This window comes from Eumetopias jubatus, unplaced genomic scaffold, assembly GCF_037043125.1.
Source record: "Eumetopias jubatus isolate StellerSeaLion01/CBP00866 unplaced genomic scaffold, mEumJub1_p1.0 scaffold_4, whole genome shotgun sequence".
NCBI lineage: Eukaryota > Metazoa > Chordata > Mammalia > Carnivora > Otariidae > Eumetopias > Eumetopias jubatus.
In genome coordinates, this window is record NW_028274810.1 from 79,873,415 (window position 1) to 79,897,876 (window position 24,462).

Sequence of the window (24,462 nt, forward strand, 5' to 3'; positions counted from 1 at the left end):
ATAAATGGGGGGAAAGAGATGATTCATATCACCACAGCTGGCTCAACCTCTAGTACCATGATGAATATGCATGGGTTTGGGCTTTGGGCTGGATTCCTGCATCTCTTTCTAGGGCATCTATTTTTAAAGCTCCACAGGTGATTCTGATGCTTGCCCCAATTGAGTACCACTATTAAAATATAGGCTGTCCTGCTTCCTGGTTTTCCCATCTGTGAAATGGTCAAAATTGCATTTATTCCATGGGGGATAGTTACGAGATTCCATGAGGTAATGTAAAGCATCTCGAACAGGGCCTGGCATGCGTGTGCTCAGTAAGTATATAAGTGTTGGTAAACTTGGTATTTTGTATCCACACCTCATCAGGAATGAAATGGTTCTCTGCCTCTGAATGTTAAATGTCCCCAGGGCAGTCTAGGTAAGCCCACCAGGCCACGCTGATTACCAGTCTCTTTTCTCCAACCCACATCTCTTTCCTGAGCTCCAGATCAACTTATTCCTAAGTAGCTTACCCTCCAGCCATAGGGACATCAAATATCATGTCTAAAGCTGAGCTTTACCATCTGCCCCCTCCAGAACTCCTCTACAGCATTCCATCTTAGATAATAACAGTCACCTAGCTCCCAAGTACCCAAGCCAGAAACCTAGACATTTTTTTTTTTTTAAATAATCTCTATACACAGTGCAGGGCTTGAACTCATAACCCTGAGATCAAGCATCAGATGCTCTACCAACTGAGCCAGACAGATGCCCTGGCATCATTTATTTTTAATAAACTTAATTTAATGGGTGCCTGGGTAACTCAGTCAGTTAAACGTCTGCCTTCAGCTCAGGTCATGATCTCAGGGTCCTGGGATCCAGTCCCGCATCGGGCTCCCTGCTCCACGGGGAGCCTGCTTCTCCCTCTACCTCTCTCTCTCTTTGTGTCTCTCATAAATAAATAAATAAATAATAAAATAAAATAGGGGCGCCTGGGTGGCTCAGTCATTAAGCGCTGCCTTTGGCTCAGGTCATGATCCCAGGATCCTGGGATCGAGCCCCGCATCGGGCTCGCTGCTCAGCGGAAAGCCTGCTTCTCCCTCTCCCACTCCCCCTGCTTGTGTTCCCTCTCTCGCTGTGTCTCTCTCTGTCAAATAAATAAAATCTTTAAAAAAAAAAATACATTTGGTTTTACAGAAAAGTTGCAAAGATAATACAGAGTTTCCTTATATCTCTCACATGGTTTCCCCTTAGGTTAACATCTTACATAGCCACTGTGCATTTGTCAAAGCTAAGAAACCATCATTGGTTGGTATATTAGTATTAACTAAACTCCAGGTTTTATTCAGATTTTGCCAGTTTTCCCATTAATGTCCTTTTTCTGTTCTGGAATATAGGCCAGGATACCACATAATACTCAGTCAGGCACCATTTTTGGTGCCTTCTTTTTCTCCTACCTTCACATAGTCACCAAGTTCTAACAGTTTTACTTCCTAAATCTCTTTTAGTAAAAATCTCTATCCCCAGTATTCTGATTTATCCCCCATCATTCTTTCGTGGACTCTTGTAACAGCCTCCTACCTTCTCTACTTCTCATCTCTTTCCTCTCTAGCTCTTTCTCTGTACTCTACAAGTTTGATCATCTGTACCTCTTTTCACGTAAAACTTTCTGATGGTGCCCAATGATGCAGGGGCTTTATCTCACACCCATGAGATCACCACCTGAACTGAAACCAAGAGTCAGACACCCAATCGACTTGAGCCACCCAGGCACCCCCAGATTTTATCTTTTCTTAATGCCAACTGTGTCCCTCTTAAATTGATTTCCTGAAGTTTGAAAAACTCTGGGAATTTGCTGATTCTTTAACACTCCTGCCCAAACTGCTCAGAATGGTCTTCTGATTGGTTCCCATCTGCTTTTAGGTGATTAATAACACAGAAAACAGTCTATTCCTTCCCAGACCGGGGGTGACGGGGTAGGTTGCAGAAGAGAACAGCTGGTTTGCCTCAGGGTAGGGAAGCTCAGCCCCGACTAGTGACAAGTTTGGGGAAGCTGACGAGGAACCTCTGAGCGATGGAGGAGAGCGGTGGAATAGCTTGAGAAGGGTTCGGCCTCCCAGCTCTGGAGCAGTGGCTGAGCCTGCTCTGCCCGAATCCTGGCCAAGGCCTGAAGCCCGGTGTCCTTTCACTGTCTCCTCTCCGTGGCCCTGTGCCCAAAGCCGCAGCCGTGCAGAAGCAGAAGGAGGGACGTTCTTGGGATTCTAACTCTCTGCTGCTCCCTTAGCTCCGATGTGTGGGTTAGGAATATGTGTTTGACAGGAGAAAGGCCGGCCACTCAGCCTCACTCACCCAACTTCATGAGGTTTGAAAGTAGGAAGGTGTTCAAAGGCTACTGTTACTCCTCCTGGAGCCCCATGAGCCTTTAAAATAAAACAGGAAAGTCTTTTCTTTAAATGAATGTAAACTCCAAAAACTGGTGCCTACCCAGTCTAAACACTCCCCATTTATTTATTTATATTATTTTTTTACTTTTTTTTTTAAGATTTTATTTTTTGACAGGGAGAGAGACAGCAAGAGAGGGAACACAAGCAGGGGGAGTGGGAGAGGGAGAAGCAGGCTTCCCTTGGAGCAGGGAGCCTGATGTGGGGCTCGATCCCAGGACCCTGGGATCATGACCTGAGCCGAAGGCAGATGCTTAACAACTGAGGCACCCAGGCGCCCCAACACTCTTCATTTAATTCACAGCTATTTGCTTTGCAATAAAGAAGCCATGTAATCCATCTGTATATACTTCTTCTTTAATCATCATCTACTTTTCCTCAGGGCTAGATCTAGTTGTTTTTTTTTTTTTTTTTTTTTTTGCTGTGGAATAACAAACCTTACTGGGAAGAATCAAATGCTGAGACCTCATTAGAAGCTTCTTAACACCACTTACGTTCTCCACACTGTACTCCTACCTCTGCACTGTTACCATCTTGACCATAGACTGGAGGACCAGAGCCTTAGAGCCCAAAGGGCTGCAGGACCTGCTTTCCCTCGCTGGACTCAGGCCTGGGAGCACCTCTGCAGAGGGCATGTGGAGCAGTGGGAATGGAGGGGTGGATCAGACAGACCTGCACGAGTCCCTCTTAATGGCTCTGTGACCTTGGTCAAGTTACTCTGAGCTAGAATTTTCTTACCTCTAAAATAGGACTTGGTGAGGGCTACATGGTTAACAGGGAAAGTTGTCCAGCCTGAATGGTTCATAATAAACCGGTTTCCTCCTTGTCCACCTTAGAGATATTTATAGCCTTTTATTGACGTGTTACTATGTGTTGGGCATTGTTTAAGTGCTGTATGTGTTATTTAATCCCTTCAACTTCCCATGGTCTCAAACAACTTTAGTGGTTGAGTGTCTCTTGCCAGGCCCAGGGCTTTGGTTAAAGCAGAGCATACATACTAACTGCCTTCCCGCCATTCCTTCTTCCATATGGGTGGGATGAGGCAGTGAATCTTCTTGGGAAAAGAAATCACATCTTTGGACCTTTACCCTGGAGATGATGCGTAGACCTTAAATTCCCTTCACTTCTGCAAAACACTCAACATCTTGGACAACGCACCTGCAAAGAACCAGCTGAAGAGCGTTCCTGGCTAAGAGTTCAGTGAGTGCAGTGGCCCGGAGGCATAAGACTAAGTGGTAATTGCAGGAATAAGCAGGAAGCTAGTGTTTGCTCTCATCAGAGCAAAGGGAATGGTGAAGAGAATAGTTTTAAGATGAGGTTGGAGGTGGGCAAAGCTCGGGTCATGGCAGAGTTTAGTATGAAGGTGTATGGGTCAAAATAGGAAGAGCAGTTGGAAGGTTACTGCCTAGTCCTGAGGACCAGGGTCATGGCAGAGGAGAGAGAAGAGGACGGGTCTGCTGATGGACTGGGTATCGGGAAAGAATCAGATATGACTTCCCAGTTTCTGGCTCGAGCAGCTGCGGGGAGGGTGGTGCCATGTACTCCGAGGAGGAGTGTGGAGGAGGTCGAGATAAGAGAACCTGAGTCATGTACTCCATTTCGGACGTACATTTGAGATGCCTGTTAGTCCAGTGGAGATATTAGACAGGCTAATGTACACACAAGCCTGGAGATCAGGGAGGCACCCCCAAGGAAGGTCAACGCTTAGAGGTCAAGTAGAGAAGGACCCAGGGTTGGAACCAGGGAGGTCAGAGAAAACTGGATGTTGGGAGCCACAGAGAAGAGTGTTTCGGAAAAGAAAGTGGTCAGTCATGTCAGGTGCTGCTAAATCCAGAAAAGAGCCCTTCGGATTTGACACCGTGGCTGTTGGTGACCTTGCTGAGTGAATTTCAATAGACTGGTTGGGGATGGAAGCCAGACGAAGTGGGTTGAAGGGTGAATTGGGGGTGAGGAAGTGGAGGGAGAGGGGTATTGATCTTTCACGAACTTGAACTGCTAGGGAAATAAATGGGGGAAGGTTTATGTTTTGTCAGGTGACAGACCCTAGAATAGGAGTGCTTTGGGGAGTGATGTAGTAGACGATTGTATAGAGAGGGAGACACTGGATGAGGAAAGAATAGCTGCCTGAAGAATGAAATCCTCGACAGCTGGATTAGCACTGGCCACACACGTAGTCACCACCATCCACACGGACACAAACAGACCCACCACCAATGGTCATGGTAGTATCACACAGACCCACAGCCAGACGGACACAGGCCCGCCCAGTCACGAGTACGCATACACACCTGGGATTCACCTCTCTCTCACACACACAAATGACAGCCACGCTGACGAAGCAGATGGACCCACTACCTGCAGCTCCCCGCAGACACCGTGGTGTCCACAGCCCCCTCCTATGATTCCCCCCAAGAGGCCCCTTGCCCACTTGAGAGGCAAATCTAGGCCTGGGCTGAAGAAGGACAGGGAAGTTTCATACCCAGTAAAAAGGTTTTATTAAGACAATGAGAAAGCAATTGGAGAGTTGAAGAGGTACATCGACTGTAAGTTCAAGAGAAACAATAGCAAATAAAAAAATCTCCGTGACAACCTCAGGATCCCCGACACAATCTTTCTTCCCCCCCCGCCCCCAGCCCACCCCCAGCCCTCTGTGAGCAAAAACACCCTCTCCATCCTGGTCCGGCTGGACATCTTGATGCGTAAGCAGAAAACAGTGAAACAAGAGTCCTCAACTCAGGATAAATAAGTTGCACTCGACATTTTTAAACTTTCAAATTTAATTACAACATACATCAATAAATAGGACAGACAGCCATAGGACTGTGACGTGCAGCCTGGATTCAGGTTCTTCCGTGTGTGCTTTATCTTTGCTCCTTGAGGGCTCCTCCTGCCCACTTCTTCCCAAGAGTGGGATGGCTCCAAAGAACCCACTGGGGCCTCCTGCCAGCACCCCGTTTCTGGGGGTAGGAGATTCTGGGACGAGGGATGCCAACTCCTCAACACCTCTGGTTTGTTAACAATTTTCCCCTCACCCATGAGTAAAAACAGCAAGGCCTTGGCCTCTAGGAGAATCCACCGCTGCCCAGGCACTCTGATGCACGGGGCTCAGCCCCAAGACCAGGTTCCTCCATGCCAATTTCCTGTCCAAGCACATCTCAGCAATCAAGGAAAGTGGTCAGAAAATTGCACGCACACGGCAGACTTCTGGGCCCTTCTCGACAAACGGCCGCAGAGCAGCCATCACGCCGTCTCCAACCTCTCACTCAGGGGTCTCTGGATGAATGTTCACTTTCTGGCCTGACTCAAGCTCCACCTTTTAATCCTTTCGGGCTCACTCCCAGGAACTCAAGCCTCATTTCAGGCCTTGGGAACCCCTTTGGGATGAGGCAGGGGAGACAGTTATTTCCGGTGCTTGGCATCCTTCTCTGGAGCCCTGGTGTCCCCGTGCCCACTGCCCGCACCACTTAGAAACATCTTGTCCAGGCCCTTGAGTGACTCCAGCAAGTAGTTCTGGAAGGTAGTAAGGGCTGCACAGATGGCGGGCCCACCAAAGCCATGGGTGATGAGGCTAAAGTGTGTCAAGCAGCTCTGTACTCCGGGCTCCAGGATGAGTGCTGGGCGGCTATTGCCCAACGGTGAGCGGTCCTGAGCCATCAAGTCGGCAAACTCCTTGCAGATCTGCCTGGTGGGGGAAGGAGGGCTGGGGGTTAGAGGACAAAATCTGAGCCTAGAGAAGGATTATATATATAATATATTTATGATTGCTGACCCTGTCAATAGTCTGCAAATGACGATCATACCCATTTTACAGAAAAGGAAACTGGTTCAGAGACATCGACTGACTTGCCCAATATCACACAGCTAGTAAACGGCATATGCCAATACCCTACAGTCTCTTCCCGTGGATGTCCTGCCCATGTCCAAAGTCCAGCTCTACTACCTTAGCCAGGAAACTTTCCTTGATCCCCTCGCCCACTCCCATCCCAAACACCCAGTGCTTCACAGAGCTTTGTCTTTGACATAATTAGGGAACAATGAATAGCTGAACATGAAGTGAGGCTGGGCCAAGCACTGGATGCATCATCTCAATCCTCACAACAAATCTAGACAGTGATCATCCTCCTCATCACGGAAGAACGTTGGCTTCAGATAGGTTGGCTGACTTGTCCAAGTGATGAAGCTGGGATCTGAATCTTGCTCCAGTTTGTGGCCATTATTCCTTTCTTTGCATCCTGCATGTGGCTCAGGCAGGAGGATGTACTCCTGTCTCACCTCTGCATCGCCATGGAAGCCAGTCAGCATTTTACACATGACTGGGCCCCAGGAAGTTCTGATGAGTTAGCTGATTCATGGGTGAGGGGAGCCCTGCCCTGGATATGTTTCTCCGGCAACGATATGAACAGCTTCAAAGGTCCCATGAGCCGTGGAATTCCTTGAGTTTGTGATTCCACTTCTGCCTAGGGAACCTGAGGAAGCCCCAAAGGAGGAGGGTGCAGGTGGGATCTGACTGCATTGGGACCACATTAGATGGGGGACTGGATGGTGTTCTGAGCAGCAGGTGTGAGGGCAGGGGACAGCGAGGTCAGCTGCAGTGGGTGGGGTTTGTGCCGGCCAGATTGTGGGGCCCTCAAAGGAGTCTAGACTCACTCTCCTTCCCTCTCTCTGTCTGTCTCTCTCTGTGTGTCTTTTCTTGCAGTGGGACCCTTCTAAAAACTAAATCTGAACAGAATACCAGTTCATTAAACAGGCCCTAAAGCATCCCCATAGAACCTAGTTTGAAAATCAGGGCAGTAGCTGGGGAGCCATTGAAGGTTCTTGGGCAGGGGAGCAGTGCATGTGCAGGAAGACTGAGGGAACAGTGGAGCACTGGGATGAGGTCCAGGAGTGAGATTAGGAGACCAAAGCTGAGGTGGCAGCATGTGAGTGGTGGGGGGGAGGCACCAACGGGACTTGCAGAGGGGTCAGGGGTGAAGTAAGGACAAGGGAGGGTCAACTTGTGGCTGGGTGGGCATCGGTGCCCTGATGGAAGTCACCGGAGCCAAAGGGCTCAGGCAGGGGGAGCAAGACCACCATGGTGGGACTGGGGCTGGTGATGCCATGGGGCAGTGACACCGGTTTTGCTGATGCATATGTTTGTGTGTCCACGTGCGCCCCGTGGCGTCCACGGCGTGCTGCCTCGCTGTGCCCGTGTGCAGCAGTGCCACGTGTACATCACGTGTGCACGTGAGTGGCGGCCACTGTGCCCCTGCATGGTGTTTGTGTCTGCATTGCACCTCCGTGTGCCTGTGCACAGTGCCCCAAAGCACCCACGCGAGGCGCCCTCACTCACTTGGCGGCCAGCAGCATGCGCCTCCGGCTGTGCAGTTCCCCGGGGTCAGCGTGCTGGCGGCACAGGTACTCGGCAGCTGCCTTGGCTGGGAACTCAGTCTCACAGACGTAGCCAAAGTCTCGGGCCAGGTGCACGGCCTCTCCTGGGGGTGGGGGGGGGGGGCAGGCAGAGCCATGAGCTGCCACTCCAGCCAGGTGTACCTTTGAGCGTGAAGCATGGCCTTGCACCTCCAATGCCCTGCCAGGAGCCGTCCTGCCCCATTCTGCCCCTGTAGATACCTTCCTCTGGTTTCCCTCCCGGCGCAGCCCCAGCCCCTCCCTTGGGGCCACAGGGGCTCTAAGCTCAGGGGTGGCAGCTGAGCCCACCGTGTATCCCAGAGCCTGGGCTCAAGATGACTGAGCCCAGAGTCCCCAGCCTCCAGGGAAGGGACTCTCAGCCCCTCATCCCTTCACCCCATCCAAACACCGGCCACTCTTCTCCAACCCTCCATGAGCCCACGCTCGTGCGGTTTATATACACATACACACGGATCACACACACCCCTTCCTGATACATGACACACCATCCTGCGTTAGGGACAGTCCCACAGTCACACTGGGTGACACACGTCCGCCCACGTGCCCTCAGGCCTCACTCACCCTCCACCAGCGAAGTTAGCAGTGTCACGTTGGCGGCCTTGCGACGGCCAGCTGGCAAGTTGAGCCCAATCTTCTCTAGCCGTTCCCGCAGGCAGCGGCCCCCGTTCTTGGACTTGGCCCTTGACGTGCACAGAGAGAGACAGACAAACACCATGAAGACAAGAAGTGTATGGCTAAGTGACCCCAACAGGGCCTTGCTGCCTCCACCCACCCTTGCTGAAGTTGGAGTCTGGCCCTGGGGATGCCCTGGGGCCTCCTTCAGCCCGGTCCCAACCTCTTTCTAACCTCACTGACTTTGCCGCCAAGGTGGGGCTGGAGGGGCCTAGCACCCAGCTCCCAGAGCCACTCACTTCTCCCTGATCCTCTCAACAGCAACAGGGACAGCCTGGGTGGGGAAGGACAGGCCAGAATCTTGGGGTGGTTTTCCCCCACCTCAGCACAACAGCTGAGCCATGCACAGCTACCCAGGGACACACAGCCTGATATGCAGAGATACACAGGGACACACACAGTCACCCAGGGACACAGAGAGAAACACGTATACAGATGAACACACACTGAGGGCGATAAGGACACACACACTGCAACAGTCAGACGTACGCAGAGACACGCAGACTCGGGCTCCCAGGGACACACAGGGCCGCAGAAACAGCTCATACCGACCCAGGATCCCAGGGACAGATGTACAGACACTCAGGGACACATACAAGCATGTCTGGGGTGCTCAAAGAGACCAGGTGCACCCCCCCACACACAAATGCAGCCTCCACACAGAGCTACAAACACGTAGACACACATACATCTGTCTCTAGAAGCACACACAATCACACACAGAGGAGGGCACACTCTAGCCAGCGCAGCACAGGAAACTCACATTCGTGGAAACATATACTTCTGGGTGTCCCCTATGCCACACACACACACACACACACACACATTCACACACCGTCTTCAGATCTTCAGACACATCAAAACTCCTAGCCCTGAAGCGCAAATACCCCACCCGGGCACAAGGACATACATGCACAGAGAGAGACAGACAACCAACTGTGAAGACAAACCATGGACCTCAAAACGCATACACACGAGAGAGGCCTGTGCCCCACAGAGAGTGGGCCTCGGGTCCTGGGGTCCCTTTCTTGGGGCAAAGGATGAAGATAGCACTCTCTCTTCACCAGCCCCAGCCTGTCCATTCTGCCCAACATGGGTCAGTCCTCCATCCCTTCTCTGCGATCAGGCTTCTTTGTCCACTCCCACCCCCAAGCCCACAGACCTGTGGGAGCTGCTGGAGACCTGGGCCTGCCCCCAGAACATGCACAGTTCCCTAAGGAGACAGAGATGGAGATGAGGCTGTGGCCTGGGGTGAGGCTGGCCCCTCTCTGCTCCCCTGAGAAGGTCTGAAATGACCACGGACTTTGGCAGGGAACCGTCGGCTGGCCGTCCTACCTGCGAAGGACACCGCCCAGGAGGGAGGCATTGAGGCACTCGGGAGGCGAGAGTCGCCGCTGGACCTCCCCCACCGTCACCTTGTACTTGGACGTCGAGCTGAGCAGGGAGAGCCGGCCTGGCACGGAGCAGAAGACCTCACTGGGGTTCGTGATGCCACCAACCAGGCTGTCTTTGGCCAGTGAGAGGGCTGAGAGGCTGCTGGCTTTGGAGGGGATGGGGACTGCAGAATGGAAGCAAGAGCAAGGGAGAGAGAGACAACACTGAGCCAGGGAGTGTAGGACACGGGCGCTAGCCAGCTGTGGAGTGGGAGCACTGAGGAAGCGCTGTGTCCTGGGCACCGTGCCACATGCTGGGCACACAGCCACATCGAAACAGCCTAGCGCCTTTCCAAGGGCAGTTCTAGTGTCCCTGCTTTAGAAAAGACCGAGGCACACTGAGGTTAACGTGACTCACCCAAGTCCACTCAGCTAATGGGTGGTGGAAACTGAACCCGGAGTCGTCTGGCTCCTGTACCCATGTTCCCTTTACTGAGCCAGGCTGGTGCCCTGTTAACTCAGCTTCTGCAGAGTCCTGGAGTCGGGGCAAGTGCAATCAAAGACAGAGCCACAAATACGGAGGCAGGAACCCTGGGTCACTGCAGCAGGGCCCAGCTAGGCCTGCACAAGGAGTCCTCAGCTCCCCCTACCTGCTTATGACCCCCACATGCCACCCCCCTGATCAGTGAAGGCCTGGGGACTTTGGGATCACACATCCTGGGGGCAGGAAGGTTATGACCCCATTAGGCCTCTGGCACTGGCCCTCTTCCTGCCAAGTCACTGTGGGATGCTCAAGGAGACAGGAATAAAGAGATACACCCGCAAAGGCCCCTGCCCCAAAAGCTCTCTATCCACTAATCTGTGTAGGGTAGGGAAGGGATTCTGAGAAGTTAATTTTCTAAAACCCACTTGGAGGGGCGCCTGGGTGGCTCAGTCGGTTAAATGTCTGACACTTGATCTCAGCTCCAGTCTTGATCTAAGGGTTGTGAGTTCAAGCCCCGCATTGGACTCCATGCTGGGTGTGGAGCCTACTTGGAAAAAGGAAAAGAAAACCCAAACAAAACAACCCCAACTTAGATACTCTTGGGGCTCTAAAAGAAAGTTCTTTCTGTGGTCTAACCTCCATCCTCCTGCTTAGCCTCAAAGGGAAGGGAGAATAATCGAGGTTCTTGCTTCCACCTGGGCTTCTCTTCGTCCAAGGAAGTGAGAGCCTTGGGAGAGCAGGAGAGAAAGCAGTCCTTGTGTGTGTGTATGGGGACAAAGTGGGAAGCCCGAGGCCAGCAGTTAATTGAGCACTCACTATGCTATGTCCTTACACGGATCATGTCACCGAAACCTCAGAACAACCCACGAGGGGGCTATGTTTACTATTCCCATTTTATAGATGGGGAGACTGAAGCCCAGAGAGGTGAAGTAGTGTTCCTGAGATCACACAGCTGCTAGCCTGAGAACCAGTAACAAGCCCTGGACTGTGGTCTCAAAGGCAGGAGCCCTCCAGCCATTCAGCAATGATTTGCTGAGCCCTGTGTGCCAGAGAATGCAGAGGTAAGTTAGGCTGACCAGTTCTCAGCCTGGCAGAGCCCCTCCAGCTTTTCCGTCTCTGGATGTGCATTCCCACCCTCCACCAGGACACCCGGCCAGAAACCTCAGTGATGCCCTCCATGCTGCCCTCTCCCACCACATCCCTTCTGTCACTGTGTCCTGCGGCTCTCCTTTTTCCACGCACCCCCCACCCCCCATGCAGCCACTTCTCTAGCACAGACGCTCGCTCACTTCCCGCCTGAAATTTGGTGCAGCTCTGCTCTGGTCTCCCTGCCCGCCCCCCCCCCCCAAAGGATCTTTCTGAAACACATCGCTCTCCAGGCTAAAACCCATCACTGCCCATCACTTCCCCTCGAATCAGATCCCAGCTTCAGAGCAGGACAGGATGAGTTCGCCTATCCTTCAGCGAGTGCCAACTGTATACTAAGTGCTTTACCCAAACAACTCTATGAGGTAGATGCTATTTTCTATCCCCATTCCAAATTGGAGAAACTAAAAGTTCAGAGAGGTTCAGATGGGTGGCATAGCAAGCAGGGAGCAGAAATGGGTCTTGAACTCTGATCATGGACTCCAAAGTTCACATTCTTAACCATCCTAACACCTTCCATGTAATGCCCTCCTTCACCCACTTTGTGTTCCGGCTGCTGCCTACCCCTCTTGCCTGGTCCCCCATTTGTCCTTTAGGCTCTTGACCCCCACTGACCAACAGAAATATACTATTATATATATATGTAATATATTTATATTTATATATAACATATTTATATTTATATATATATTTCTGTTACATAGTATATTTATACATATAATATAGTTTATTTCTGCTACATAGTATATATATAAAATATATATATACAATTTATATATACATAGAACATAAATTTAAATTTTCTAGGAGCCCTATTTTTAAAAAAAGTAAAAAGAGGGACGTCTGGGTGGCTCAGTTGGTTGGTCGTCTGCTTTTGGCTCAGGTCATGATCCCAGGATCCCAGGACCAAGTCCCGCATTGGGCTCCCTGCTCAGCAGGGAGCCTGCTTCTCCCTCTGCCTGCTCTGCCCACTGCTCCCCCTGCTTGTGCCCCCCTCCGACAAATAAATAAATAAAATCTTTAAAAAAAGTAAAAAGAAACGTGAGGTTAATTTTAATATATTTTATTTACCCCAGTGTGTCAAAAATACTATCAAAGAAATGTGTCATCAGTATTTTAAAGATTATTAATGAGCTATTTTACATTCTTCCCTTGTACTCAGCCTTCAAAATTCAATGCATATTTTACATTCCAGCCCATCTAAATTCCGACTAGCCACATTTCAGGTGCCCAACAGCCACATGTGCCCGGCAGCTCCCACAGTGGATAGCACAGCTCTGGACTTCAAAGAGGGAGAGCACAATGGGTAACAAGGAAGCAAAGTGTGGGGGACAGGCGCCGCCCTATGGAAAGTCCCTCCGTGGCTGAGAGGTACCATGCAGGACACATCGACATTGCCAGAACTCCCGCTTCGTTTGTTTGCTGATGAAACCAGGATTCTGCATTTCTCTGTGAAATCTCTGGATTTTTAAACCCTGGCAACCGATCCAAAAATTTAAAAACCCAGGGGCGCCTGGGTGGCTCAGTCGTTAAGTGTCTGCCACGGCTCAGGTCATGATCCCGGGGTCCTGAGATCGAGCCCCACATCGGGTCCCTGCTTGGAAAGCAGAAAGCCTGCTTCTCCCTCTCCCACTCCCCTTGCTTGTGCTCTCTCTCTGTGTCAAATAAATACATAAAATCTATAAAAAATAAATAAAAAGAAGGGCAGGATGACTGTCCTCCCTCCCATGACCCCTAGCCAGAGGCGGCAGAAGGAATAGAAAATTCTCTCCTCCAGCAGCCTCCTCCATCCCAACTTCTATTCAAACCAGGGGCTCCCTGAGGCCAGGCCCCGTATGAGGGGAGGGAGACCAAGCCTGCATGAGGCTGTTTGTGCACGTGCAGAGACCCATGTGAGCATTCATGTGCCACAAAAATGGTCACACACCCTGTGATGCCTGTCATGGACAGAGCAGTGAGGGCGAGAGTGCACATGCGCACTGGCTCACTGAACGAGGACTGATTCCCCAGCTCTACACACAGAGTTTCTGCCCTCCTGAGTGTTGCAGGGATGTGGCAGCTTGTATATGGATATCTGCAGGTGCTTTTGCTCCTGTCGATACAGTTAAACATGGAGTACACGCCAGCACCCGGGTGCTGCAGAGTGTAGGTGCATGACAGGTGGACATACGTTTGGGTATGGAATGACAGACTCTGCTGCCTCCCCCACTTGTCCTTCCCCTTCTCCTCAGAGCCTCTGCCCTCCGAAATGGCAAGAGGAATGGAACCCAAGGTTAGGGAAGTGGATGGCGTGAGAAAAGGACACTCATGGAGGTAGGAATTAAACTAGCACAGACTGCAAAGCAGGGACACTGGTGTTTATCTCCCACACCACAGTGACTCCTGAGGCTGAAGTGGTCTATTCATGGGGTTCTCCCTGCCTCCCCCGCCGCCCCTCCCCCCATCACCCAAGCAGAAGCCAAGATACCGCAGACACAAGATCTCCTAGTCGTCCAACCTGTCAGACAAGACGCACACACTTGTCTACACCCTCCATCCACAGGTGATAGATACTGTCTGACCACTGAATCTGGGGAGAGTGCAAAAGATTCTCCCAGAAAGCTGATTAAAATTTCAATTCTGTCTAGAAGAAAACGGGAGAAAAATCGCTGTGCTCTTGGGCTGGGGAATGAGTTTCTGGATTCAACCCTAAAAGCATGATCCATAAAAGAAAATAATGATAAAGTGGACTTCACAAAAATTAAAAACCTTTGCACTATTAAAAAAATTGGAAGGCAAATCATAAACTTGAAGAAAACATTTGGAAATCACACATCTGATCAAGGATGTATATCCAGAATATGTAAAGAATTCTTGTAACTCTATTAAGAAGATAAACAACCCAATTGGAAAATGGTCAAAATATGTGAATAGATATCTCACTAAAAATGACATATGGATGGCTAATAAGCACATGAAAAAGTGCTCAACATCATTAGTCATTAGGGAAATGCAAATTAAAACTATACTGAGGTACTACCAGAATGGCTATCATAAAAAAGACAGACAATATTGGGGTGCCTGGGTGGCACAGTCGGTTAAGCATCCAACTCTTGGTTTTGGCTAGGGTCATGATCTCATGGGTCATGGGATAGAGCCCCAAGTCAGGCTCCGCACTCAGCAGCGAGTCTGCTTGAGATTCTCTCTCCCTCTCCCTCTGCCCCTACCACTCGTCTCTCTTGCTCCCGTACTCTAAAATAAACAAATAAATCTTAAAAAAATAAGATAGACAATATCAAGTGTAGGTGAAGAACCCTCTTGCGCTGTTGCTAGTAGAAATGTAAAACAGAATAGCCCCGTTAGAAAACTGCATGCCAGTCTCCTAAGATATTAAACACAAACTTACCATAACATCAAGCAATTTCATTCCTAGGAATTTACCTAAGAGCCATGAAAACAAATATCCACACAAAGACATGTATGTGAATGATCAGAGCAGCATTGCTCATAGTAGCCAAAAAGTGGAAACATCCCAAGTGTCCATCAGCTGATGAATGGATACACAAAATGTGTTTCGCGCATGCAATGGAGTACTGCTACTCAGCAACACGAAGAAGGGGATTACTCACACCTGCTATGACACAGATGAACCTCAAAAGCATTATGCTAAGTAAAAGGAGCTAGATGCACCCTCGGCATATTTATTTATTCCGTTGATATAACATGTCCAGAATATGCAAATGTATAGAAAGAAAGCAGATCAGTGGTTGCCTAAGGCTTGGGGTGGGAATGAGAATTAACTACAAATGGGAATGAAGGAATTTTAGCAGGTGATGGAAATGTCTTAAGACTGTGGTAATGGCTACACAACTCTATAAATTTACTAAAAATCATCGAATTATACTCTTAAATGGGTGAATTTTAGGTCTGTACATTTTACTTCAACAAATCTGTTAAGAAATGCAAGTTCCAGGGCCATACTTCCAGGGACTCTTTTTCAATAGATGTGGAGTGGTGCCCAGGAAATCTGCATTTTTAAAATAAGCACCTCGTGTGGTTTCTTAGCCCACACTTAGGGTACACCGGCCCAGAGGGGGGAGGGGAGCGGCTGGAGGAAGGCAGACAGGACAAGTGCCTGGAGTATCGAAAGTTTTACAACCAAGTTCTGGACCCTCGAGAACTCCCAGGCTTCCCTCCCCCGCCGGCGACAACCTGCGATAGACAGACTGCTTCTGGGGTAGGGCGGGGGCTGCCCGGATTTCGCACCCAGGGCCTCGGCTGCCCGGCCTCAACCTCAGCTGTCCCTCCCGCCAGGGCCAAAAATGATTTCCTATCATTCCAGGGCCCAGGTGGGCCGGTGGGTCCTCCACCACCTCCGGCAAGCGCCGAAGGTCTTCAGGATGTTACCGGGGCTCTCGATGTCATCGGAAGGGCCTGAAGCCGAAGAAGGACGCTAATCCACGGCCCCCTGGCGCCCCGCAGTGACGGCGGAAGTCCCCGGCGAAACTGCCCCCTGCGCACCGCCCTCCAGCCCGGCCACCTGCTTAGCCACAGCGGCTCCGCGCCGTCGCCCGCCCATGCGGCCCCGAGGTGAGGACCTTCGGGGACCAGCTCTGCCTCGGCGTTTGCAAAGTTGGAAAGCGCCGGCACTGACCCGCTCTCCTCCCCCAAGGTGCGGCGCGCGGACGGAAGGCCGAGCTCGCGGCTAGAGAACCAGGCGCTTCCCTCCGCAGGGAACCTCCGGCTTTCACCCCTCGCCCTTTGCCGCCGCGCTCCGGGTGGTGACTCGTCGTCCGGGATGGGGCGCCCAGGTCGCCGCGCTCCGTCTCCCTGCATTCGGCCACCGACGGGCTGGCACCGCGGTGCGGCGGGTGTGCGCGCCCACGGCCGGGACGCCCAGCGCCGCGCCAGCGCCCACATCCGCCCCGCGGGGCCCAGCCCGCCGCACTCCGGAGAACCCCAGCTGCCCCCCCTGTGGTCCTGGGACCGCTACTGGGGATTCCGGCGCACACCTAAGACCCGGAATTTATGACAGCTGATGTCCTTTGAGAGAAACCAACTCAGGGCAATTCCAGTGCCTCCTCGCAGCCAGCTTCCTGTCTTGGCTCTGGCCGGGGGGTTGAAATTTAAGGTACACAGAGCCCCAGCTGATCCTTCTACCCTTCCCCAGGGCAGAGGTTCCCAAGCTCCTACCCCAAATGTGGGGAGGCTGGCCTCCCCCAGGGAATCAGTGAGCCCAGCCGCTCCCCCCAACCCGCCCCAGCCCCGCGAGTCTGGGCGGAAGCCGGGAACTGGTGCCGCTACCATGATCGTATCTCCGGGCGGACGCAGCTCAGCGGCAGGCTCTTGCCAACTGCAGACCGAGCTCTTCCTTTCGACGAGTTCCCAAAAGTCCACTAAACCAAGGCAGCAGCACCCGCCACCTCAGCGACTACTCCAGGAAGCCGGTTCCAGCTTCCTCTCCACATCCCCATCTCCAGGTGACACAGCCCGACACCTGGAGGCTCTCCTCCCCTAAGTTCCGGGAAGCCTGTCCCTTCATCTTACCCCCCACACGCTCTACGTTGTCCAACTAACTTTCAGGCCCTGGTAACCCAGCTCCAGCTCCTGGAAGTCCAGCACCACCCCCCCCCGCCCCCACCCCTACCCAGCCTCAGCCCGTGTTCTCCCGTGAGAATACGGGAAGTGCAAACAGTGCCTGGGCTTGAATTCATTCTTTTGAAAAACAACTGGAGCCAAATCCTGAAGAATCTGTGCCTGCTCCAGGCACCACAGGCTTGTGTGTGCCACCGAATTCCTCCTGGGGAACCCGCCCCAAATCTAAGGAGCCTGCCCAAAGCCTGGATCCCTCTGATTCTCTGTGTCTTGTTCTCTCTCTTTCTCACCTTTTCCTGGCAAGTCCAGAACTTGGTCCTCCAGCTGGAAAATCCACTGGAGGGCAGGTCTCAAACCCCTGGCTTTTACTAGTGCAGAGACACAAACACCCCCAAAAACACACAGGGCGTGATTCTCACATGCTTAGAGATCCTCAGTACCAAAGAACAAATTCCAGGACACAATAAAGACCCTCACACACACACAGAAACTCCCACTCAGAAATATACACCAACGTAGTGGACACGCATCACACACTCAGCAATAGAGACACACTTACACACCAAAAAATACCAGAAAGACACCTAGGAAAGGAACATACCAGACATGTACAGGACCCTGAACTCACATAGGACATCCAGGATCAGGTAGGTCCTGGCCCTCCTATACTCAGACTAACACACCACACACCCACTCCCATAACCCTAAATGCAGAAAGAGGCTCCTGCAAGGACAGAAAATTCCCCCTGGGAAAACTCAAGTTTCCCCTTCCCCTTAATCGACCCCAAGGCCCTGCTTGCTGGGAAGGAAAGCTTGCCTAGCTAGGAAATGGTAAGGCATTGTAATGTGGAAATCATTTAAGGAAACCCATGGGAACTGCACCCCCATTCCCACCTCTTAGGAAACAGGAAAGTAGTTTAACTCGTTCTGCAAATTAATTCCAGATCTACAAGAGCGCCCTCCATTCGGTAGGGAGAGGCCAAAACCCTCTGTGTGGCTTGGCTGGCCCAAGCAGCAGAGTGAGTCCGATGGGCTCAGCCGACCCCAGGCCACAGGCTCTGGGGTCCAGATGCCAACCAGCCCATCTGCTCAAGCTCTGGCCAGGACCACAGCCTCTGCTGCCCCTCTAATGGACTAGGAAGAGTGCCGGCTGGCCACTGAACCCAGCGACACACAGGAGACAAGCTCCACAGGGAAGAAAATGGGTCTGTGCGTGGGGAGCCTGAACCATCTCCCCCAGTTCTGCTCTAGCAGATGCATGCTGTTCCTTACCTTTCTTGATCACCGACTGGTCCAGAAGACTCATTCCGGTCTCATCCATGGTCTGAAAACAAGAGAGGTAGTGGTAAGGGCGCTTGTGGACCTAGTCCCCTGTCATTTCCCAAGCCCCTGCTGTCCCTGGTCCTGGTCCTGTCTGCTCTGCGAGATGCTCACCACCTATACTGGGGGCGCCACAGGCGGGACCAGGACTGCCTTGCGGCTGGAGCCCTTGGATCCTCACCCTGCCGTGCGAAATAGGAATTTTGAACCTTAGACAACTCCAACGCCTCTCTTCGCTTCAGGCACAGGCTGCCCCAGCCGAATGGGACTGGACCATAGATGCCCCACGTGGCCCAGTGGAGAGCTAAGGAAGTGTTTGCGCCTCTGCGCATTTACTCCACCAGGGCTTGCCGCCCTCCAGGCACCAATCACTGACTCGGTGCCAGGCCGCCTGAATGGACAGGCAGCATCTAACCCGGATTTGGGACTCATCCTCGGAGTCCTGAGTGAGAAGTGGCAGGCTGAAAGAAGAGTCAGACGCCCGCCTTCGTCACCGTGCCTCCAGCCAGAGTCCTACATCACCGCGGCCGGTCCTGGCTCATTCCGGACCGTTCGGGCCTCACCTGCAGGTCGTCTAGGCCGGGCGGCGCCGCCAGCCCAGGGAGGCCGAGGGGCGCGTCTGCCAGGCCGTGCGCACCGTCGGCCAGGCCGTGCAGGAGCCGGGGCACCGCGGCGGCGTAGTCGCGGCGCGGGTCGAGGCCCAGGGCGCGGGCGGGCGGCGCCAACAGGCCGGGCGGCTCGTCGTGGGCGCGGGCGACGGCGCGGGGGGCGGCCCAGGCGGCCTGTGGAGGCTGCGGCTGTGCCAGGGGCGCCAGGCCGCCATACGGGTCCCCGGCCAGGTGGGGAAAGGCGGCAGCGGCGTCGGGCGCCTGGCCGTAGGGTAGTGGCGGCTGCGGGTAGGGCGGCGGGAAGTAGGGCGGCTGGAAGTCGGCGGCGGCGGCCGGCGTGTGGCAGAGGGGTGGCGCGGGCCCGTAGGCCGCCTGGGGCAGAGACGACAGGCGGCCCCCACCAGCCGCTGAGCCCAGCCCGTCGGGGCGCTCCTGGGGAAGGAGAGGGGCGCGTTAGGCGACCCGCTGGCAGCTGAAGGGCCCTCACCCCGGTCCGAGAAGACCCCTTCCTCCGCTCGCGGGGTTCCGGCTGCCAACCTGCCCAGCGCGTCGCGGGGCCTTAGGTCTATCTCGGAGGGGCCCGCGTGCGCGGGAGCCTCGGGCTGGGACAGCGGTCTTCCGCGTTCGCAGCTGGCGGAGTCCCTGCGGCCCCCTCCCTCCGAGATTTCGTTGGAGGTGGAGGTTTGGCAGGTCCAGCGCTCGGGTTCCCTGGTCCCGGGCCCCGAGCCCCGAGACTACTCACCATGGCGGAGTAAGTGTGCACCAGCATGGGGCGGGTAGCGCTGGGCGCGAAGCGTGGCGGCGGCGGAGCCCTCGCCCGACGGCTAGCGCCGCGGGAAGAGGCGCGGGGAGCCTGCACAGCCCGCGGCTGTCCCTTTGGGGCGGCGGGGTGCAACCCGGCCCGGAGCCCGGCGGGCGTCGGGTCCTCAGCTGTGAGCGCCCCCGGGCAGGTCCATGGGGGCGGGACGTGGGCCGGACGGGCGCAGATCGCACTTGGAAAAGTCAGTCAACGGGTGCCCAGCGCCCGCCCTTCTTCCTCTGAGCGCAGCCCGCTCCATGCACTCCAGTTATAGTGGCGGGGGCGCGCTGGGCCTCCGGGGCGCGCATTAAAGAGACACGCTGTGGCCGCTTTCTCCCCAGCGACAGTTCAAGGGGAGGCGTGGCATTGGTGCGACCCCGTGGGGTGGCTAGCGGGGAGTGAATCCAATCCCCGCTGGTCTGAGCCGCCTTTTGGGCTCAAAGCTCCCAGCTGCGGTGAAAGAGAGAAGGATTGGAGGCTAGGATGTAGGGGTCCTGGGTTTGAATCTCAGCTCTTCGCCTTTGTTTGCCTTTGAGGAAGGCACTACGCTTCCTCATCCTCAGCTTCCTAGTCTGTAAAATGGGTATCAGTCCTTTCACTAACCACATCACAGGACTATGGATGGGACCATCGTCAATGTGGAAGAAGTTTGGGAGCTGCAGACTCAAGCCCACTGGCTCATGTGTACACGTGTATCAGCGTGTTATGTGTGTACGTGTGTGTAGAGGACCATCCCAGTCTTTCTGAATGTTTCTGGATCAAAGACCCTCTACAGGTGCCCTCTTCATTCAGCCTTCTTGGGGCTGATAACTCCCAATGCCAAGCCAGGGTGTGAGGAAGCTGGACACACAAACGGAGAATGTTGTCCAGTTGGGGGTTGGGCAAGAGTTCCACCGGAAAAGGGCTCCGGATGTTTCTGAAGCCAGGAGAGCTGGGCTGATTGAGTGTAGGCCTGTCACACAAAGAGACTGTTGAGTGAATATGTAACTGCTCCACATGGATGGTGTGCAGTCATCACACTGACGTGCACAGGCTGTGTGTTTGTGGGTTATCGCGGCAGGCTCTGGCTGGCTCTCAAGGACATTGCTGTCCCTGCAGTCACTCCACCTTTCTCCCAAAACCCAACCCTCTCCTCCCCTGCCCCCTCAACCCCCAGAAGCAGGAGCAAGGCTGAAAGAAAGGGAAATGGGAGGAATACGAAGAGGAATAAGAATTTAAAAAGCAGAAGGAAGATGTTTAAAAAAAAAAAGGCAAGAAGATGCTCAGACCAAAATATGAAAGAAATAATCACAGCAACCCCTTATTACAGATTGTGCTATACTCTGTGCAGGTACCTGGTGAATACTGAGTTATTTCACCATCGTGTTCTCTGGTGAGGAAGACAAGGCACAGAGAGGTGGACTGATTTGCCCAACACCAGCTGAGTGGCAGAGCCAGGGTGGTCTGCCTCCAGCCTTTCTCTGTGCTCGGAATTACTGCCTCTCTGCTCGGAATTATCCAGTACTGCCTACCCCTCAGGTGCCTAGGAATGTAGTTCTGACTCTGACCAACCTGTGCTCCCGGGCGAGTCCCTCTTCATCTCTGACCTCAGTTCCTGCAACTTCAACAACAGTGACAACAAAGTAGGGGAGCTCAGAGGACTGGATGTTTTCTGAGGCCTCTTTCCAGTGAAGCAGATGATGAAAAAGGAAAGGTGAAGATGCGGAGGTGGATTACAGAAGGGGGGGTTAACTCATGGAATGTATGTGAAGGAGACTTGAGCGGGGTATCCCAGAGGCACGTGGCAGGTGCAGAGCTCAGGTCTGGGTCAACGCAGCCTGGGGGGCCATGGGAGAGGGAGGAGGCTGGAAGCAGCAACATCACTAAGAACTTTCTGGAGGCTGGAACAACCAGCTACGGTGGTGGGTGAGGCGGAGTTGGGCAGAGCTGCCACCTCTGTGCCCAGGACAGACCAGAGGTTTGTGTGTGTCTGTATATGCAGGTGTGTGAGTGACGAGACCCCTTCTCCTCCGCCCTCAAATTCAGCCACAAGACACCTGAAGTGAGACTCCAGGACAGGTGTGCGTGGGTTAGTGCATGGCACGCTGGTTGGTGGACCCTTTGGGGGAAGTCCATGAGGGGCAAGGCTGGCAATGCCCGTGCCCAGTTCTGGGGATCCCTTGCTCTCTCCAGCAGGCTGGGGAAGACCAGAATGACAGGGCAAGCTGCTTGTCCGGTGGCTTCCGTGGATTTTCTCACCCTACTTCACTGCAGCTTGAGACACCCCCTTCTTGCCTTGTTCCCCTCCTTTGCACCCTGACCACTCCTCAGCCTACTTTTCTAGCTCATCGCTCACCCATATCCTTCATGTCGGTTATTCGTTCTCAGGGTTGAAACTTCGGCCTTTTCTTCCTGTCTACACTCTTCTTGAGTGAATGAATTCATTCCTTCTCAAGATTTTAGTGACTGCTAGTCAGCTGCTGTCTCTCAACCTTGTTATATCCAGTCTGTATCTCTCACTAGACATTCGGACCCACAGATGCAATTGCCAGGCAGATATTTCTTCCAGGCATCTCGTTGCAGCCATCTGAAACTTTCCAAGTCCACATGTGAACTCAGCGTGCCCTCCACCCCTGCCACCCACCCCAGCCTTCTTCTTCCCCTGGGTTTACAGCTCCGTACATGGCACCACCATCCTTCAAATGAAAAACAGAGTCAGCCCAGACTCTGACTTTCCCTTCACCTTCATAAGCTAGTCCTCATGGAGTGTTGTCATTTCTAACCTTACATGTCTCTCTCCAACCCTCTGTCAGCCCTTTGGGCTCCCATACTCTTTCTCACAGACCAGTAGTCCTCAAAGCATGTTTCCTCAGCTGGCATCACCAGCAGCCTCTGCAAACTTGTTACAAGCGCCACTCCTTGGACTTCACCCCGGACCTACTGAATCAATAACTTTGAGCGTGGGGACTGGAAATCTTTGTCTTAATAAACTTATAAGGTGACTCAGAAGCTTAGTAAGGTTTGAGAACTACTGTCTAGACCATGACAACAGCCCCTTGGCTGGTCTCCTGCCTTCATTCATTACCCTTCTGACACGCTTCCTATTCTACTTAGTGGTAAGAGTGAGTGGACCATGTAACCTTCCTGCTGAAAACTCTCCCGAGGCTCCTCATGGCCCATCTTCAGGGAAAAAAAGTTTAAGCACCCTAACCAGCATTCCAGCTGCAACTGATTTTTCTTTTCTGCCTCACAAACTATTCCACAAGAAGATGAGAGGAGAGACCGAGAATGTGTCCTGCACTGGCTTTGGTGCATGGCAAGTGCTCAGTGAATGCTTATTAAATAAATGATGAATGGATGAGTTTGTGAATTCCTCAGCTGACTGAGGGGTCTTTTTAGAAAGCCTTCTTGTGAACATGACCCTGGGTAGATAGACAGAGAAACCAGGTATAATCTGAGGAGATCATCTGGTAAATGATTTTGCTTATGGCTAATGGGGAGACAGATGTTCATGATCTGCTCCTGCTTTGGGGGCTTCTAAAAACTACAGGGTCTGATGGCTGCAGACTCTGTTGCTCTTCTCTTTCAGGGCCAAGGGACTCCTCACTTTCTGAGGCATGGAGGTGGGCATTGCTGTTTGCCCTCTCTCTGGGACAGGCGTGCACCCATGGAGGCCTGGGATGTGCACAGCAGTACACATGCAGACTCTTCTGGGCATGTGGGGCATATGACATATCTAGAGACACTCTTGGGATACTTACACATGGGAACACAGGACATATATTGACACATAGGTGCTCATGTTCAGACATCCTAGACTCCCATTTGGCATACTTGGCATATTGCTCTTCTCCCAGGCTCAAATCTTTCCCTCTCTTTTCAAGAAGCGAGCTTGCATTTAGAGTTGACGTTAAGAAAAAACTCAGGCCTGCCTCCTTTATTGACACCGCCACCCTCCTCCCAGCCTTCGGCAATCTCCTGCTCTGGGCCTGGCTGGGTGTTTGCAGAGTGGGAGAATACCTGCCTGGCACAAGGAGATGCTGAGGCGCCACCTGGTGGTTATACCTCACAACTGCAGCTCATATCCCCCTTTCTCCCTCGCAGCTGAGTTACCAAGAAGAGCAAGCTTGGTCTTGTTAAGTTAGCCTAGCCCCTTCCCCCACTCAGGAACCCAGAACTCTCTGAGCCATCACTCACTAAAGTACAGAGCACAGTCGGCCTTGTCTTATAAGTCTTTCTGCAGGGCTTGGCTCCTCCACCTCAGGAGGGTGAGTACTTCGAGAGCCCAGACCATAGGTGGTTGACCCTTGCTCTGGGCGCTTCCCTTCTCTTACTACTTCCCCAGATGATCTCAGTCACTCCCATGACTTTAAGACTCTACACTGACAACTGCCAAATTTGTCACTCACCCAGACCTCTCTGAGCTCCAGACTGCAGAAAGCAACTGACCCCTGGATATTCCACAAGCAGCACAAACTCACCATTTACCAAAATGAGCTTGTATTTTGCATTAACCTGTTTCCCAGTGTTCCCGGTGACAGTGAATGGCCCCATTATCCACTTAGTGGCCCAGATCAGGTATCTAGGAGGGCTCTTTATCCCTCCTCACTTCCAGTTAATCACCAAGCCCTATTAACTAATTCCTACCTAGATTTTCTCCATCTTCACTGCCACCAGTTAGTTC

At 52.8% G+C, this 24,462-nt stretch overlaps 1 protein-coding gene across 1 annotated transcript; it reads right to left on the reverse strand.

Moving 5' to 3' along the window:
* Positions 1-5,816: 5,816 nt before the first annotated feature.
* TFAP2E (transcription factor AP-2 epsilon) lies at positions 5,817-19,769 on the reverse strand. Its single transcript, XM_028114006.1, has 7 exons — positions 19,743-19,769; positions 18,956-19,432; positions 18,345-18,396; positions 9,831-10,053; positions 8,385-8,503; positions 7,747-7,888; positions 5,817-6,099 (listed from the first exon to the last, which is right to left on the reverse strand). Exons 1-7 carry the CDS (start codon positions 19,767-19,769, stop codon positions 5,817-5,819), a joined length of 1,323 nt encoding a protein of 440 aa, XP_027969807.1.
* Between the last annotated feature and the right edge of the window lie 4,693 nt (positions 19,770-24,462).

Excerpts from the sequence above, each read along its gene's own strand:
- TFAP2E (XM_028114006.1), bottom strand. The coding sequence starts at position 19,769 with ATGCTGGTGCACACTTACTCCGCCATG. Across the intron at positions 8,504-9,830 it reads CTGGGCGGTGTCCTTCGCAG|GGCCAAGTCCAAGAACGGGG; the intron begins GTAGGACGGCCA and ends GTGCACGTCAAG. Across the intron at positions 7,889-8,384 it reads GCTAACTTCGCTGGTGGAGG|GAGAGGCCGTGCACCTGGCC; the intron begins GTGAGTGAGGCC and ends CCCCACCCCCAG.